This window comes from Ceratotherium simum, chromosome 24 (genome assembly GCF_057802395.1).
Source record: "Ceratotherium simum simum isolate JZ-2026a chromosome 24, ASM5780239v1, whole genome shotgun sequence".
Classification (NCBI taxonomy): domain Eukaryota; kingdom Metazoa; phylum Chordata; class Mammalia; order Perissodactyla; family Rhinocerotidae; genus Ceratotherium; species Ceratotherium simum.
In genome coordinates, this window is record NC_141923.1 from 14,287,468 (window position 1) to 14,306,779 (window position 19,312).

Below are 19,312 nucleotides of genomic sequence, written 5' to 3' on the forward strand. Positions count from 1 at the left end.
AAGCCATTCCAGAACTCTTGACATTAAGAAACTCTCCCTTATGGCTGACCTGAATCCCTCATGCTGCATGGAAACCTATCTTCACAGGGACTAAGTAACAGCTCCTTCATGCTGTGCTGCATCATCTCTTCATGTGCTTGAAGAACAGCCTCACACTCCCCTTCCTGTTCTATCAGCCAGCCCCAAAGGGCTTATCTCCAGTTGGGGGACCACCTCATTGGTTCTTCTCTGAAACCTGCTTGAATTCTCCATTCAGCTGAAGAAGGCTTGATTAAGGACTTGCTAAGCTCTAGGTGCTAGAGCTAAAGAAGAAAAAGGAATTCCCAACCAGGGGAGAGAGGGATTGTGGACACAGCTGACCACAGTGGGGGACAATCTGTGAGTGAGGTGTTCACAGAGGATTATGGGAGCACTGAGGGGGCACCCATTCTGACTGGTTTAGGAAACATTCACAGGAAAGGGGTCATTTAATATGGGCCTTATAGGCTGGGTAGAATTTGCTAGAGGAAGGGTGGAAGAGTGGGGGCACTTCAGATAGACAAAAAACCAAGCAGCCAGTGAGTACAAAGGCATGTGGCATGAAAATACAAGGCATATCAAAATATGGCAGATGAAGACCATGTGATGGTAATAATACTGTATTTCACTGATTCTAAGATGTACTTTTTTTTTACATTTACATCTATGAAATTGAGATACATCTTACAATCAATAGTATCTTACACTTGTAATTGGCAGTGTTTTCCTTTCTTAGTGGTACATAAAATAATGGTAATTCTTGTCATCAATGGCATCTTATGGTCAATGGAATAGAGTAATTTGCTTTGATTGAATACTTACATTGTGTGGCACTGTTCTAATGCCTTACATGGATTAGCTCCTGGAGTCCTTATAACAAGGCTGTGAGGTATAGGTATTATTATCTTCATTTCCAGAACTGGGAAACAGACACAGAGGGGTTAAGTAATTTGCCTAAGGTCATGCAGCTAGTAAGTGTGGACCTGAGATGTGAACTGAGGCTGCTGTCTCCAGAGCCCATACTCTTTATTTTTTTAAAAATATTTTTAATTGCAGTAAGAAAACATATAACATAGAATTTACCATCTTAACCATCTTTAGGTGTACAGTTCAGTAGTGTTAAGTATATCCACATTGTGGTGCAACTCAAGAGCCCATACTCAACCTCCATGCAAATGTGGAAAATAAAAATATATTTGAGAGGTAACATAAAAGGGAAAGAGAAGTATTTCAAATGCAGGTTGACCAAGTAGAAATTATATAAAATGGGTATGGATTAAGTATGAGAATTAGAAGCCAATATGCAAAACTAAAAATGTCGATCGTGTTATGGAGAGATAATGGTATTTCCAGCACCCTTCACTACCTGCCTTTTCAGAATGTCTATAGGATTGTTATTACATCATCTTTTCAATTGAGAAAATTAAACCCATGCTGTATTTGAGCAATGACAGTGGCCATGCATGGCTGGATCATGGGGTACCTAATGGGGATCAGGGAGATGAGGCTGAGAGGGACCCCAAGACCAGGGACTTGAGCCCATGTACAGGGGCCCTGCCCTGATAGGCCCCATGTGGTGTGAATCACACTGCAAACTTTGATCTCTATGCAGATGCCCAACAAGACAGGACAGCACACCTTTAGGGCCAGGGCACCATTGGCTTGTGGACCCTGTGGAGGGCCAGGACCCTCCTTTCCTCTTCTCACTTCAGTCATACCTGCCTGACGAGTTGCTGACCAGCCTGGGGCTGCCGCCAACCCAGGTGTCAAGAGCCAAGGATGGAGATGGGCAGGGCTGCTGTGTCTCCTAATTCACTCTCCTGGGAGATCTCCCTGCCTGCCTATTGCCCCCTCTTGACCACCCAGTCTGGAACAAGAGCAGCAGTCTGCTGTGACCACCCAGCCCAGGGCCAGCTAGGACAACTTTACAAGAGTTTCCTCTAATCCTCACAGAGACCCACTTTATGGGGGAGGACAGCGAGGCTTGGGAATGGAGGTGCCATCGGCCTGATTCCAAAGCCCTTAATTTTCCTCATCTACACTGAGCTGAAGGAACAAAGTTCTCTGTCCTCAGGTCCCATTAGCTCCCAATCCTAACCCAAGGGGCTCCTTTTCATCTCGTTCAGCCCCAAACCCATAGATTTTCATCTGAAGTTCTCATTCCAAATAACAACATCTCTCTCCTCATTGCCAACTGGGATCACCTCCTCTCTTTGGGGGACTCCACCTGCTGCTAAAACCACCACAACAGAGATGCAGTTGGCCAAGGCCTTGGGATTTGATCAATTATACGGAGAATTTACATTCTGGGTGGCAGATAAACTTGAGGAAATCTGAGGACTTCCAAAGAGATGCCCAGAGGGTCCCTTCCCACTCAGATCCAAGACACCAGGATAAAGGAGACCAGCAGATAATGGGTCCACCAACAGCAAGCAAACTTGGGAGGCCTGAGGGCAGAGTTTTTCTTCCTCTTCTGGGTGTGCCAGCCGAAAAGCTAATCCAGGGTGGAGACCAGAGACGTGGGATGTGGACATCTTCTCATATGCTTATTTGCCAACTGTATTTCTTCTTTTCTTCTTTTTTTTTTTTTTGTGAGGAAGATCAGTCCTGAGCTAACATCCATGCTAATCCTCCTCTTTTTGCTGAGGAAGACCGGCTCTGAGCTAACATCTATTGCCAATCCTCCTCCTTTTTGTTTTTCCCCCCCAAAGCCCCCATAGATAGTTGTACGTCATAGTTGCACGTCCTTCTAGTTGCTGCATGTGGGACGCGGCCTCAGCATGGCCAGAGAAGCGGTGCCTCGGTGCGCGCCCGGGATCTGAACCCGGGCCGCCAGCAGCGGAGCGCGCACACTTAACCGCTAAGCCATGGGGCCAGCCCTGTATTTCTTCTTAGATGAGATGTCGGTTCAGGTCCTTTGCCCACTTTTCAATTGGGCTTGTTGTTTTCTTATTGTTGAGTTTCAAGAGTTCTTTGTATATTTTGGATAAGAGTCCTTTATCAAATATGTCTTGCGTAAAGGTTTTATTCCAGTCTATGGCTTGTCTTCTCACTCTCCTGACAATTTCTTTGGCAGAGCAGAAGTTTTTAATTTTAATGAAGTCCAGCTTATCAATTCTTTTGTTCACAGATCATGCCTTTGATGTTGTATCTAAAGAGTCATCACCACACCCAAGGTCTAGGTTTTCTCCTCTGTTATCTTCTAGGAGTTTTAGTTTTGCATTTTACATTTAGGTCTATGATCCATTTTGAGTTAATTTTTGTGAAGGGTGTAAGGTCTGTGTCTAGATTCATTTTTTTTGCATGTGGGTGTCCAGTTGTTCCAGCACCATTTGTTGAAAAGACTATCTTTGCTCCATTGTCAAAGATCATTTGACTATATTTATGTGGGTCTATTTGTGGGCTGTCTATTCTGTCCAATTGATCTATTTGTCTATTCTTTTGCCAATACCACACTGTCTTGAATCCTGTAGCTAAGCCAGGTAGTGTCAATTCCCAAATTTGTTCTTCTCCTTCAATACTGTGTTGGCTTTTCTGGGCCTTTTGGCCTCTCATATCAACTTTAGAATCAGTTTGTTGATATCTACAAAATAACTGGCCGGGATTTTGACTGAGATTGTCTTGAATCTATAGATCAAGTTGGGAAGAACTGACATCTTGACAGCATTGAGTCTTCCTATCAATGAACATGGAATATCTCTCCATTTATTTACTTTGATATCTTTCTTCAGAGTTTTGTAGTTTCCCTCGTATAAATCTTGTACATATCTTGTTAGATTGATACTTAAGTATTTCACTTATCAAATTTGTGGCATAGAGTTGTTCATAGTATTCTTTTATTATCCTTTTAATTTCCATGAGATCTGTAGTTATGTGCCCTCTTTCATTTCTGATAAAATAATTTGTGTCTTCTCTCTTTTTTTCTTAGCCTAGCTGGAGGCTTATTGATTTTATTGATCTTTTCAAAGAAACTAGCTTTTGGTTTTATTGATTTTCTCTATTGATTTCTTTTCTCAATTTCATTGATTTCTGCTCTGTTATCATTTATTTTATTCTGCTTACTTTGGATTTAATTTGCTCTGCTTTTCCTAGTTTCCTAAGGAGGAAGCTTAGATTATTGATTTTAGATCTTTCTTCTTTTCTAATATATGCATTCAGTGCTATAAATTTCCCTCTAAGCCCTGATTTTGCTACATCCCACAAATTTGATGTTTTGTTTTCATCTAATTTAAAATATTTTTAAATTTCTCTTCAGATATCTTCTTTGACTCATGTGTTATTTATTTATTTATTTTTTTTTTTTTAAGATTTTATTTATTCATTTTTTTCCCCCCAAAGCCCCAGCAGATAGCTGTATGTCATAGGTTCACATCCTTCTAGTTGCTGTACGTGGGACTCGGCCTCGCGCTGGACGGAGAAGTGGTGCCTTGGGGCGCGCCCGGGATCCGAACCCGGGCCTCCAGCATCAGAGCGCGCGCACTTAACCGCTAAGCCACGGAGCCGGCCCTCATGTGTTATTTAGAAGTATGTTGTTTAATCTCCAAGTATTTGGAGATTTTTATAGCTATCTTTCTGTTATTGATTTCTAGTTTAATTCCCTTGTGGTCTGAGAGCAGACATGGTATGATTTCTATACATTTAAATTGGTTAAAGTGTTTTTTATGGTCCAGAATGTGGTCTATTTTGTTAAATGTTTCATGTGAGCTTGAGAAGGATGTGTAATCTACTGTTGTTGGATGAAGTAGTCTACAGATGTCAATTATATCCAGTTGATTGATGGTGTTGTTGAATTCAACTATGTCCTTACTGATTTTCTGTCTGCTGGATCTGTCCATTTCTGATAGAGGGTTGTTAAAGTCTCCAACTATAATAGTGAATTCATCTATTTCTTCTTGCATTCTCTGAATTTTTGTCTCACGTATTTTGACTCTCTGGTGTTAGGCACATACACATTAAAAATTGTTGTGTCTTCTTGAAGTATTGACTCCTTTATCATTATGTAATGCCCCCTTTAACCCTGATACATTTTCTTGTTCCGAAGTCTGCTCTGTCTGAAATTAATATAGCCACTCCTGCTTTCCTTTGATTAGTATTAGTATAGTATTATCTTTCTTCATCCTGTTACTGTTAATCTATATGTATCTTTATATTTAAAGTGGATTTCTTGTAGACAACAAATTGTTGGGTCTTGTTTTTTGATCCACTCTCACAATCTCTGTCTTTTAATTGGGATATTTAGACCATTGACATTTAAGGTGATAATTGATATGGTTGGATTAATATCTACCATATTTGTTAGTTTTCTATTTGTTGCCCTTGTTCTTTTTTCCTATTTTTGTCTTCCACACTTTTTCTGCCTTTTGTGGTTTTAATTGTGCATTTTTTTATAACACTATTTTCTCTCCTTTCTTAGTATATCAGTAATACTTCTTTTTTTTTTAACTTTTTTTAGTTGTTGCCCTAGACTTTGCAATATACATTTATAATGAATCCAAGTCCACTTTCAAATAACACTATACTGGGGCTGACCCAGTGGCATAGCGATTAAGTTCGCGTGCTCTGCTTTGGCAGCCCGGGGTTCGCAGGTTCAGATCCCACGCACAGACCGATGCACTGCTTGTCAAGCCATGCTGTGGCAGCATCCCATATAAAGTAGAGACAGACAGGCACGGATGTTAGCCAGGGTCAATCTTCCTCAGCAAAAAACAAGAGGAGGATTGGCAATGGATGTTAGCTCAGGGCTAATCTTCCTCACAAAAAAACCCACAAAAAACCCCCAAAAATACCACTATACCACTTCACAGATAGTGCAAGCATCTTACAATAACAAAATATTCCTAATTCTTCCCCCATCCCTTTTATTATTGCTGTCATTCATTTCATTCATAAGCATGTATATACATAAGCATATACGATTGAATATATTGTTGCTACTATTATTTTGAACAAACTGTTATCTGTTAGATCAATTAATAAAAATAAAAATAAAAGTTTTTATTTTACCTTTACTATTTATTCTCAGATGCTTTTCCTTTCTTTGTCTACATCTGAGTTTCCGACCTATATTATTTTTCTTTTCTCTGAAGAATTTCTTTTAACATTTCTTGCAAGACAGGTCTACCAGCAACAAATTCCCTCAATTTTTGTTTGTCTGAGAAACTCTTTATTTCTCTTTTACTTTTGAAGGATAATTTCACAGGGTACAGAATTCTAGGTTGGTGGTTTTTCTCTACAACACTTTAAATATTTCACTCCACTCTCTTCTTGCTTGTGTGGTTTCTGAGGAGAAGTTGGATGTAATTCCTGTCTTTGCTTTTCTATTGAAAAGGTGTTTTTTTCCCTCTGGCTTCTCTCAGGGTTTTTTCTTTATTGCTTATTTTCTGGAGCTTGAATATGATATGTCTAGGTGTAGTTTTTTGGTATTTATCCTGCTTGGCGTTCTCTGAGCTTCCTGGATCTATGGTTTGGTGTCTGATCTTAATCTGGGGGAGAATTCTCACTCATTATTGCTTCAAATATTCCTTCTATCCCTTTCTCTCTTTCTTCTCCTTCTGGTATTTCCATTACCTATATGTTACACCTTTGTAATTTTTCCACAGTTCTTGGATATTCTGTTCTGGATTTTTTCAGTCTTTTTTCTCTTTGCTTTTCAGTTTTGCAAGTTTCTATTGTCATATCCTCAAGCTCAGAGATTATTTCCTCAGCTGTGTCCAGTCTACTAAGGAGCCCATCAAAGGCACACTTCATTTCTGTTACAGTATTTTTTATCTCTAGCATTTCTTTTTGATTCTTTCTTAGAATTTCCACTTCTCTGCTCACATTATCCATCTGCTGTTGCACGTTGTCTACTTTTGGGTATTTTTCTTCCTCTAGGTAGGTTAGACTCTGGTCAAACAGTTTCTCCTGAAAGCAGATGTTGTTAAGAACAGAATGGTTCCTTTTCCCCTCCTCCTGCCTGAGGGGATTTTTCTCTGAAAGTCACCATGTAGGGCCGGCTCCATGGCTTAGCGGTTAAGTGCGCGCACTCTGATGCTGGCGGCCCGGGTTCGGATCCCGGGCGCGCCCCGAGGCACCACTTCTCCGTCCAACACGAGGCCGAGTCCCACGTACAGCAACTAGAAGGATGTGAACCTATGACATACAACTATCTACTGGGGCTTTGGGGGGAAAAAAATGAATAAATAAAATCTTAAAAAAAAAAAAAAGTCACCATGTAGACTTGGTAGAGCTCCTGGAGGTAAAATTCACAAAAGCATTGTGTGGGGGGGGGCCCTGTGACTGAGTCCCCTGGAGTTTTGAACTGTCAGACTTGTCCACAATGAGCCTTCAGCAATTCATCAATTACAGTTCAGGTTTTCCTACCTTGGCACTAGTACCAGAGGTTTCTGCTCATCTCCAGGCTATTTTTGATGATGAAATGGGAGACGGCCTTTCTCAGGTATCTGTCAAAATTCCTCAAAGTTGTGGTACTGTCAAGGGAGGAAGAGTGGGGCCTAGAAGGACCTGGATGCAGGAAAGGTGGGTCCTGATGGGGAAGGGAAGCTGAGGGGAGGGGCAGGGCAGCCTGGGGCAGAGGTAAGTGAAAGGAGAGGTGGGAAGCCTCCTGCATCCTCCAAACACTCGGCAGATTGTTCTCTTCCTTTCCACCATACAGGAGTCACAGACAAAAGCACAGAGGACCCCTCTTCAGAGAGGCCATTCCTGAGCACTGATCTAAAGTGGCCTGCCTGTCACTTTTTCTCATCTACTTGTAGCTCTTGTCACTAGCATTATCTGGGGTATTTTATTTGTTAGGGCTTATTGTCTGTCCCCTGACAGTAGAATGAGAGCTGTGTGGAGCGGGACCCTTGTTGCTGTAACCCCAGTATCCAGAACAATGCTTGGCACACAGTAAATGTTCATTGAATGACTGAAGGAGAGACCAAAGGCTGAAAACCAGGTCCACTTCTTGTCCTGGTGCCCTCTAGACTCCACTTACAGAGGAGATGAGTTTCTGGCTCCAAGCCAGTTCCCTCCGCTTGGGCCTGGCTGCCCATCTGAGCACTCACCAGCGATGACAGCAAAGTCAGCCTCCACATCACAGGCTATGACATCCCCATTTCATATGTGCCTCTTCACAGCCTCCTTGACCTTGCCCATCCCAAGCTCGTTGCCTCCATCACCGACCCCTGGAGGTAAGGGGAACTGAGTTGGTACACAGGATCAGGCAAGATGGGGGGTGGTTGTGGGGCAGGGTAGCCCCTTCACATGTGCCTCATTGCCTCAGGGAGGGGAAAGATGTTGGCTCTGGATATATTTTCAGACAGCCAGATGTTGTACTTCTCCTTCAGGTATTCTTGAAACTTCTCTAGTTAAAAATGAGTCAAAGTTTGGAACTTACCAGAGCATGGCCATGTCCCCTATTGGGTAACGTTCGCCAGTCTCAGATGGAGCACCCTCTATGCTGATGGCACCAGGCCCACCAAAGACACAGGTATGGTGACACTCAGGACCTCCTCTCGTTTTGAGTGGCTCCTGTTCAGGGAGGGGTCACAAGGCCCTGAGCCCCATTAGTGTGACCAGAGAACATTCCATTGGCAGAAGGGAACTGGTATAGGTTGTTCAAGTCGATTCTGCAATTTACTTTTTTATTTTATTTTATTTTTAATTTTTGTTTATTGCAGTAACATTGGTTTATAACATTGTATAAATTTCAGGTGTACATCATTATACTTCTATTTCTGCATAGATTACATCATGTTCACCACCCAAATACTAATTACAACCTATCACCACACACATGTGCCGAATTATCCCTTTCGCCCTCCTCCCTCCCCTCTTCCCCTCTGGTAACCACCAATCCAATCTATGTCTCTATGTGTTTGTTTATTGTTGTTACTATCTACTACTTAATGAAGGAAATCATACGGTATTTGACCTTCTCCCTCTGACTTATTTCACTTTGCACAATACCTTCAATGTCCATCCATGTTGTCACAAATGGATGGATTTCATTGTTTCCTATGGCTGAGTAGTATTCCATTGTGTATGTATACCACATTTTCTTTATCCATTCGTCCCTTGATGGGCACTTAGGTTGCTTCCAAGTCTTGGCTATTGTGAATAACGCTGCAATGAACACAGGGGTGCATGTAGCTTTACGCATTGGTGTTTTCAAGTTCTTTGGATAAATACCCAGCAGTGGAATAGCTGGATCATATGGTAGTTCTATCCTTGATTTTTTGAGGAATCTCCGTACTGTTTTCCATAGTGGCTGCACCAGTTTGCACTCCCACCAGCAGTGTATGAGAGTTCCCTTTTCTCCACATCCTTTCCAACACATGTTGTTTCCTGTCTTTTTATTTATAGCCATTCTGACGGGCATGAGGTGATATCTCATTGTAGTTTTGATTTGCATTTCCCTGATAGTTAATGATTTTGAACATCTTTTCATGTGTCTGTTGGCTATCCGTATATCTTCTTTGGAGAAATGTCTGTTCAGGTCTTTTGCCCATTTTTTAATTGGGTTGGTAGGTTTTTTGTTGTTGAGATGCATGAGTTCTTTATATATTTTGGAGATTAAGCCCTTATCAGATGTATGGTTTGCAAATATCTTCTCCCAATTGTTGTCTTTTTGTTTTGTTGATGGTTTCCTTTGCTGTGCAGAAGATTTTTAGTTTGATGTAGTCCCATTTGTTTATTTTTTCTATTGTTTCTCTTGCCCGGTCAGACATGGTGCTTGAAAATATGTTGCTAAGACCGATGTTGAAGAGCATACTGCCTATGTTTTCTTCTAGAAGTTTCATAGTTTCAGGTCTTACATTCAAGTCTTTAATCCATTGGGAGTTAATTTTTGTGTATGGTGTAAGGTAAAGGTCTACTATTATTTTTTTGCATGTGGCTATTCAGTTTTCCCAACACCATTTGTTGAAGAGACTTTCTTTTCTCCATTGTATGTTCTTGGCTCCTTTGTCAAAGATTAGCTGTCCATAGACGTATGGATTTATTTCTGGGCTTTTGATTCTATTCCACTGATCTATGTGTCTGTTTTTGTGCCAGTACCATGCTGTTTTGGTTACTATAGCTTTGTAGTATATTTTGAAATCAGGGAGTGTGATACCTCCAGCTTTGCTCTTTTTTCTCAGGATTCCTTTAGCTATTCGGGGTCTTTTGTTGTTCCATATAAATTTTAGGTTTCTTTGTTCTGTTTCTGTGAAAAATGTTGTTGGAACTTTGATAGGGATTGCATTGAATCTATAGATGGCTTTAGGAAGTATGGACATCTTAACTATGTTAATTCTTCCAATCCAAGAGCACGGAATATCTTTCCATTTCTTTGTGTCTGCTTCAATTTCTTTCAGCAATGTTTTATAGTTTTCCGTGTACAGCTCTTTCACCTCTTTGGTTAAATTTATTCCTAGGTATTTTATTCTTTTTGTTGCAATTGTAAATGGCATGGTATTCTTAATTTCTCTTTCTGCTACTTCGTTGTTAGTGTATAGAAATGCAACTGAATTTTGTATGTTGATTTTGTATCCTGAAACTTTACCATATTCGTTTATTACTTCTAAAAGTTTTCTTGTGGATTCTTTAGGGTTTTCTATATATAAAATCATGTCATCTGCAAATAGTGACAGTTTCACTTCTTCCTTTCCAATTTGGATCCCTTTTATTTCTTTCTCTTGCCTGATTGCTCCGGCTAGGACTTCCAGTACTATGTTAAATAGGAGTGCTGACAGTGGGCATCCTTGTCTGGTTCCTGTTCTTAGAGGGATAGCTTTCAGTTTTTCACCATTGAGGATGATATTAGCTGTGGGTTTGTCATATATGGTCTTTATTATGTTGAGGTACTTTCCTTCTATACCCATTTTATTCAGAGTTTTTATCATAAATGGATGCTGTATCTTGTCAAATGCTTTCTCTGCATCTATTGAGATGATCATGTGATTTTTATTCTTCATTTTATTAATGTGGTGTATCACGTTGATTGATTTGGGAATGTTAAACCATCCCTGCATACCTGGAATAAATCCCACTTGATCATGGTGTATAATCTTTTTAACATATTGTCGTATGCGATTTGCTAGTATTTTGTTGAGGATTTTTGCATCGATGTTCATCAGTGATATTGGCCTGTAATTTTCTTTTTTTGTGTTGTCCTTGTCTGGTTTTGGTATCAGGGTAATGTCGGCTTCGTAGAATGAGTTAGGGAGCTTCCCCCACTCCTCAATTTTTTGGAAGAGTTTGAGAAGGATAGGTATTAAGTCTTCTTTGAATGTTTGGTAGAATTCACCAGGGAAGCCGTCTGGTCCTGGACTTTTATTTTTGGGGAGGTTTTTATTACTGTTTCGATCTCCTTACTGGTGATTGGTCTATTCAAATTCTCTACTTCTTCTTGATCCAGTTTTGGAAGGTTGTATGATTCTAAGAATTTATCCATTTCTTCCAGATTGTCGAATTTGTTGGCATATAGCTTTTCATAGTATTCTCTTATAATCTTTTGTATTTCTGAGGTGTCTCTTGTAATTTCTCCTCTTTCATTTCTGATTTTACTTATTTGTGCCTTCTCTCTTTTTTCTTGGTGAGTCTAGCTAAAGGTTTGTCAATTTTGTTGATCTTTTCAAAGAACCAGCTCTTGGTTTTATTATTTTTTTCTATTTTTTTTTTTTTTGGTCTCTAGTTCATTTATTTCTGCTCTGATTTTTATTATTTCCCTTCTTCTACTGATTTGGGGCTTTGTTTGTTCTTCTTTTTCCAGTTCCTTTAGGTGCACTGTTAGATTGTTTATTTGAGATTTTTCTTGTTTGTTGAGATAGGGCTGTATTGCTATAAACGTCCCTCTTAGAATCGCTTTTGCTATATCCCATAAATTCTGGCATGTCGTATTTTCATTTTCATTTGTCTCCAGGTATTTTTTGATTTCTTCTTTGATTTCTTTGTTGACCCAGTCGTTGTTCAGTAGCATTTTGTTTAATCTCCACGTATTTGTGGCTTTTCTGATTTTCTTCCTATAGTTGATTTCTAGTTTCATACCATTGTGGTCAGAAAAGATGCTTGGTACTACTTCAATCTTCTTAAATTTATGGAGACTTGTTTTGTGGCCTAATATGTGATCAATCCTGGAGAATGTTCCATGTGCATTTGAAAAGAACGTGTATTCTTCAGTTTTTGGATGGAATGCTCTGTATATATCTACTAGGTCCATCTGTTCTAGTGTGTCATTTAAGGCCAATGTTTCCTTATTGATCTTCTGTTTGGATGATCTATCCGTTGGTGTAAGTGGAGTGTTAAACTCCCCTGCTATTATTGTGTTACTGTCTATTTCTGTTTTTATGTCTGTTAATAATTGCTTTATATATTTAGGTGCACCTACATTGGGTGCGTAGATATTTACCTGTTTTATATCCTCTTGTTGGATTGTTCCCTTGATCATTATGTAATGCCCTTCTTTGTCTCTTGTTACAGTTTTTGTTTTAAAGTCTATTTTGTCTGATATGAGCACTGCTACCCCAGCTTTCTTTTCATTGCCATTTGCATGGAGTATCTTTTTCCATCCCTTCACTTTCAGTTTGTGAGTGTCTTTAGGTCTGAAGTGTGTCTCTTGTATGTAGCATATATATGGGTCTTGTTTTTTTATCCAGTCAGCCACCCTATGCCTTTTAATTGGAGTATTTAGTCCATTGACGTTTAAAGTAGCTATTGATAAGTATGTACTTACTGCCATTTTTTAACTTTTTTTTTTCTGAGTGTTTTAGTAGTCCTTCTCTGTTCCTTTCTTCTTCCATACAGAATTGATGGTCTCTTTAGTTTGACCTGTGTCTGAAAGCTCTACTCTTTAACTCCCCTCCTCCCTCATTTTATGTTTTTGATATCATATCTAACCTCTTTTTTGTGCATTTGTATCCATTACCCTCTTATCATGGAAATAGATAATTTTTCCTATTTGTGGTCTTCTCTTTTCCCCTTAAATCAGTCCCTTTAACATTTCTTGTAGCACTGGTTTCTTGGTGACAAACTCCTTTAATTTTTGTTTGTCTGGGAAATTTTTGATCTCTCCTTCCATTTTGAATGATAACCTTGCTGGGTAGAGTATTCTTGGCTGTAAGTTTTTTCCTTTTAGCACTTTAAATATATCATGCCATTCTCTTCTAGTCTGTAAGGTTTCTGCTGAGAAGTCAGCTGATAGCCTTATGCGGTTTCCTTTGTATGTAACTTGACTTTCTCTTGAGGCTTTTAGGATTCTCTCTTTATCTTTAATTCTGGACATTTTGATTATGATGTGTCTTGGTGTGGGCCTCTTTGGGTTTATCTTGTTTGGGGCTCTCTGTGCTTCCTGTACCTGGATGTCTGTTTCCTTCCTTAGGTTAGGGAAGTTTTCATCTATTATTTCTTGAAATAGATTCTCTGCCCCTTTGTCTCGCTCTTCTCCTTCCAGGACACCTATAACACAGATGTTAGTGTGCTTGATTTTGTCCCAGAGGTCCCTTAGACTGTCCTCATTCTTTTTAATTCTTTTCTCTTTTACCTGTTCAGCTTGGGTAATTCCTTCTAGTCTTTTGTCCAGCTCACAGATCCATTCTTCTGTATCCTCTACTCTGCTTTTGAGTCCCTCTAGTGAATTTTTCATTTCCAGTATTGTATTCTTCATTTCTGATTGGTTCTCTTTTATATCTTCCATTTCTTTGTTGACATTCTCACTGAGTTCATCTGTTCTTCTCCCAAGATCAGTAAGCATCCTTAACACTCTTTGTTTGAACTCTCTGTCAGGTAGGTTGCTCATTTCTGTTTCTCTTAGCTCCTTTTCTGGGGTTTTGTCCTGTTCCCTTACTTGGAATGTATTCCTTTGCCTCCTCATTTTGCCTCTTTCCTTGTGCTTGTGTCTATGTATTAGGTAGGTCAGCTATGTCTCCTGCTCTTGGATAGGTGACCTTATGTAAGTGATGGCTTAGGAGGCCTGCAGTGTGCTTCCCTCAGTTCTCAATGTTCCAGGGGTGACCCTTATGTGGGCTACGTGTGTCCTTCTGTTGTGGCCTGTTTGCTCTCCCTGTAGGTGCCCAGGGAGGCCGAGTTATGCTCCTGGCCAGCTGTTGTAATGCTCAGCTGCTTGTAGTTGTTGTGGGCCCTTCAGTCTCTTTATCAGGTGTGGGGAGCCCCAGCACAGTTGGCTGCAAGTTCTAATACCACATTTGTGTTGCAGTATTTCTTTTAAGTGAGTAGGCCCCCAGCGTGGCAGGTTGTTAGGCTCAGGGCCTTATAATTGCTATAAGCCTCCAGCCGTTAGGTCTCTTGTCAGCTCTCTGAGGATTGCAGCTGGGTGGGGCTGGCCTCAGGCATGGGAGCACCCAATTGTTACAGGCTTTGGAAGGTGGGGCAAACCCCCTATGTGGGTCTTTGAGAAGCACAAGTCTTCTGCAGCTGACAAGCCCACAGGTCCACACACACAGTCAACACAGTCCTGCCCCGTGTGTGTGCCCTGACCTCCTGAAGCGGACCCAGTCTCTCCACAGCGGGAGCCCCACACACTCCACCACCACCCCACACTCTCCACCCGCTCCTTATGCACGCCCTGCCCCACTGAAGTCGGCTCAGTTGCCAGGCTGCAGAGAATCCAGTCACCAATCTATGCAGGCCCACAAGTTGCCTGAGGGCCCGCTGTTGGGTGGGGCCAGTCTCTAGGGTGGGCTGCCTGCCCTGGCTGAGCTGGATTAAATCGGTGCTCTAGCGGGTGGGGCAGACCCTGGGCTAGCAGGCCTCCGGGAGAACTCCAATGGCGCCTGTGTCAGCACGCCCACACCAGGCCACAACAATGGCTGCCGCCAATGTCCCAGTCCCTGGAGAGGTCTCACCTCTCACCGAGATGCACACAGGGCCTGTCAGGTGAGTCTCTTTTCACCACAGCACTGTGTACCTTTCTTTCTGGTGATTTTAGGATGCTTTCTGAAACGGGTGAGTTTGCGCACGGGCCCTTTAAGAGCCGGTTTTAATGTCTTTGTGAACCAGCTTTTCTGGGGGTGCTCCCCAATGTTTTATTAGCGGCAAAGTCAGATATTATGCCGCTCGTCTCCATTGTGCTGGGTCCACAAAATACCCACAGCGGGGGGGGGCTCCCGGCTCCAGGCCCCGCGCCTCCAGGGAGGCTGCATCCCTGTGAGCTGCTCCCGGGCGGCCGTGAGGTGCTGCGGCTTGTGAAGGCGGCGTTTTTCTCTCCAGAAGGGAGGTTCTGCCTCTTCCACCTCAGTTAGGATTGTCCGTTGTTGCAGGAGTTCCTCTTATCCAGTTTTCAGTTCTGTCTCAGGGGTAATTTTTCCACATGTGGTTGTAAATTGGCTGTGTCTGCAGGAGGAGGTGAGTTCAGAGTCTGCCTACGCCGCCATCTTGACTTCCTCTCCTGCAATTTACTTTAAAGGCTTCTGTTTAGATGTACACCTGAAATTTTTACAATGTTATAAACCAATGTTACTGCAATAAACAAAAAATTAAAAAAATAAAAAATAAAAAAAAATAAAGGCTTCTGTTTAAAGAATGTGAAATGTATGTGTGTCACTTAAATTTAATCTACACCAGAGGGGTGCCTGGTTAACATCTGAAGTAGCCAATCAGGAATTCACACCCCAGGGGTGGCTGGTTAGCATTTGAAAAAGACCACAGTCTAAAGGCCAATCTGATAATGGTCACCAGAGAATTGGTTAATTAGCATAATAAATGCTAGAATAAATATATTAGTATAAATAAATGTTAGAAATTATTTAATTTATTGGTGAGCCTGTACCTTTTGAGGTGGTGCTCTAGCAACAACATTGGTCCTGTGTCCATGTATTTCTAGAGGATTCTGTAGACTAGAGATCAGCTGAATCTGCCTCTAGAAGATGGTTGCAGCTGCCTTAAGATAACTCTTCACCCAAGGTGCTTGTCCAAGTGCCTCAAGGATGGAGGGCCCCGCCTCCGAGCCTACAGAACGATTGTATGACTGTTTTTGTGTCTTTTTCTACAAAGACTTGGAATTTGTGGAAGAATTCCACCAGAGGCAGCATTCATTGTGAGATGGTCCAGAGGAGAACTAGGAACTAGAGCTGACTCACCACGAGCATGAGAGACCTGGACTTAGGCAAAAGAATCGGACAATTGTGAATGACCAAATGCCTTAGGGCCACACCCTGAGGACTTTTCTCAGCACAGTTTTCTAGATCCATTACAGCCCATTGAATAAAAGAAAATGATAACACCACCCAGCATTGGTATTTTGTCTATTTCTGTCTCTGCTTTTTAGCATTTTATGATTTTCATCTTGTTCACCCCTCAGGTCTGTCCTATCCGTGGCCTTGTTTTCCTCACTTTTCAGAACTTACAGAGGCTCTGAGAGGGGCAGTATCTGGGTAGAAAGTGGAAGGTGGGTGTCTGATTCTCAGCTGAGTGCTATGTCCATGACAAGGCAGCTGTCTGTGGAAACTAAGGAATAGGGGTGTTGGAGCAGAGGAGAGAAGGAATATTCACGGGTAGCCCTGCTGGGCAGGGGGCTGTGGGAAGCCACAGGAGGGGCTTGGGCTCCTGAGGCCAAGAAGGGTCCTGGGGCCCACAAAGGGGGCAGTTTGAAGGCGCAAACAGCCAGCTCCATCGGCTTCCACTGGGCACTTGGAGTCATCAGGGGAGGGGATCTGCACAAATCAGGGGTCCACACGGCGGGGGAAGAGTGCATGCCCCAGCAGCTCCTTTGGACCCTGATTGCCCCTCTGGACTCAGAAACCCCTTCCTTGTCCACCCTGGGAATGCCTCCCCCAGGCTCAGGTCCTCTGTCTGCCCGGCCCAGAGAGACAGGAAGCACAAGCCAACTGTGCTGTGGGTACCACACCCAAGGCTTCTTCTGGGAAAGACCAGGGCAATTTGCAGAAATTTTCTCCTCAGCCCGGAAGACTTTCATTGTCTCATCAAAACCTCAAAAGCCAAAGGAGACTAATGAGTCTGGGAAACACTCTGCAGTATTTGAATGGAGAGAACAAATAAACACAGAATGACAAACATGCCTTAATTACTCCTGAGTCTGATACCTACTCCCAGGGGAAGAACACTGGTTCTCCTTGGGAGTTACTTGAAGCCTTTCAGAAATACATAAAGGCAACAGGATTCCATGAACAGCATATTGGGTGGGATCATGGGAGTTTGGACTCTATACCTAATTCTACCAGCAACACTAATTACCTAGGCAACCTCTAGAAACCTCACTAGACTTCATTTTTGGACACTATAGCTTCCTTACCTACTCACAGGGTTTTATTGAGGCTTAAACAATATAATGGAAGGGAAACCTCTTTGAAAACTATACAGTTCTGTACAAACACAAATGATGACATTACTATATTATTAGCAATCAAAATATTGCATTAATCCTATATTTAAGATATTTTTAAAATTAATATGCTTCGTAAGATGATACATGCTATACATGATACATTTGTCCTATATGACCAAAATAATACGCCATGCCTCGATTTTATTATTGTTGTTATTTTATTATTAGTTTTAATATTTTAGAGTTAGGCAAATAGAACATGCTCAGTTAAGTGTCATTTTCCTTCCTTGCCTGTGGGGACGTTAGATTTCTAAATAACAGTGTCATTAGTGTCTATGCCAACCGTAATAAACAAAGACCATCTCTGGAGTGGAAAATGATGGTCCCCATATCACCCTTTCCTGTCATGTGTTCAATAGTCAATAAAAAGGCATTTAGTGCTGATATCTTCTTGTCAAATTCTCAGTGCCCCTTGCTTACCAGTTGATGAGATTCCAGGAATCTTCTGGGCTGCAGGGAAATGATCGTCAACGGGGTCAACCAAGTGCTTGAGATTCATCTTCCTCGCATTGTAGTGTTTGCTGTCGGCAGCCCTTCCTGTGCACTCTGTCACCACCAGATGGTCGCATCTGCCTGGAAGCAAGGGCAGAGGGTCCTCAGGGAGAGTGTGGCTGCCTTGTTGGGTCATGCCTGTGTGTGTTTGTGTGAAGGACCCTTCATTCTTTCTTTGATTCCTTCCTTCCCACAGAACTTGGCTGAACATCTGCCATGTGCCAAGGCCTGTGCTGGGGGCTAGTCCATCAGATCATTTTAAGAAAAGTATCCGAATCTTTAGCAGTTTATTAGAGTCAGAGGCTGTGCAAGCAAGGTCAGGGTCACGTGGTGGATGCTGCTGGTGCCCTGCCCAGATCTCCGCTAACCAGCAGGGTAGCCAGCACCCAGTGGTCTGAGTGTTGGCTGCTCTTGGCCCGCTGCTGCCCTCTTCCAGGATCTTGTTCAGCTTACAGACATAAAACAGACTAAAAAGGAATCGAAACAGACAACAAATGAATCTAACACGAGATAGACTTCTTTAGACAGAAAGAGAGAAATAACGGGCACAGATGGCCTGGCAGTAAGAATATGGCTGTGGAATCAGATCGTGTAGGTTACCGTTCCAGGTCCTCATGCCACTGGCCTTGGGCGAGTGGCTTAACCTCTCTAACCCTCATCTGCTGCATCTGTCAGATGACCTAACAACAGTACCTGTCTCGTACGGTGTCGAAAGGGTTAAATGAGAAAATGCAGAGGAGGAGCTTAGCACAGAGCCCCACACCTCCTCAGTGCTCAGTAAGTGTTAGTGGTTGTGGGTGCTGTTATTATTAGGAGGAATATTGTTTTGATAATCCAATTTAAGAACATGAAAATTGTACTTTCACATCTCTCTAAATCCTCCCCATGATGGAGTTCTTTAAAATCTTAACTCTGCTATGGAAAACCTTGTAGTGGTTACTCAAAAAATTTAAAATAGATTTACCATATGGTCCAGCAATTCCACTTCTGGGTGTATACTCAAAAGAATTGAAAGTTGGGGGTTGAAGAGATATTTATACCCATATTCCTAGCAGCATTATTCACAAGAGGGAAGAGCTGGAAGCAACCCAAGTGTCCATCAACAGATGAACAAATAAGCAAAAAGTGGCATAAACATACAATGGAATATTATTCAGCCTTAAAAAGCAAGGAAATTCTGACACGTTACAATATGGATGAATCTTGAGGACACTTTGCTAAGTGAAATAAGCCAGTTACAAAAGGACAAATATGTATGATTCCACTTATATAAGGTACTGTTACCGAACCAAGTGGGTTTACCTCCTGGTGAGTTAAATAAGACTGCACCAGTGGAAGTTGTCTCACAAAGTAAAATGTATTTGCAACAAATAGGAGGCCGTGAGGAATCATTTCCAAAGTCACGGTGTCAGGAACAAAGGGAAGCAGGAAGTTTTACTTGGGTTGAGGACTGAATACTCAAAAGGGAGAGGTGGGTAT

General features: G+C 41.8%; 1 protein-coding gene and 1 long non-coding RNA gene across 2 annotated transcripts in view; one reads left to right on the top strand and one right to left on the bottom strand.

Annotated features, from left to right (window-relative positions):
- Nucleotides 1-19,312, bottom strand: part of DGLUCY (D-glutamate cyclase) — a 53,221-nt gene that overhangs the window by 8,544 nt on the left and 25,365 nt on the right. Inside the window, 2 exon segments of the mRNA XM_014790493.2 lie at nt 8,067-8,186; nt 17,762-17,910. Coding sequence (XP_014645979.1) covers nt 8,067-8,186; nt 17,762-17,910 — 269 coding nt within the window.
- Nucleotides 14,727-16,224, top strand: LOC147913897 (uncharacterized). The gene is made up of 2 exons (XR_015556014.1): nt 14,727-14,874; nt 15,821-16,224. It is a non-coding gene; the product is annotated as an uncharacterized LOC147913897 (long non-coding RNA).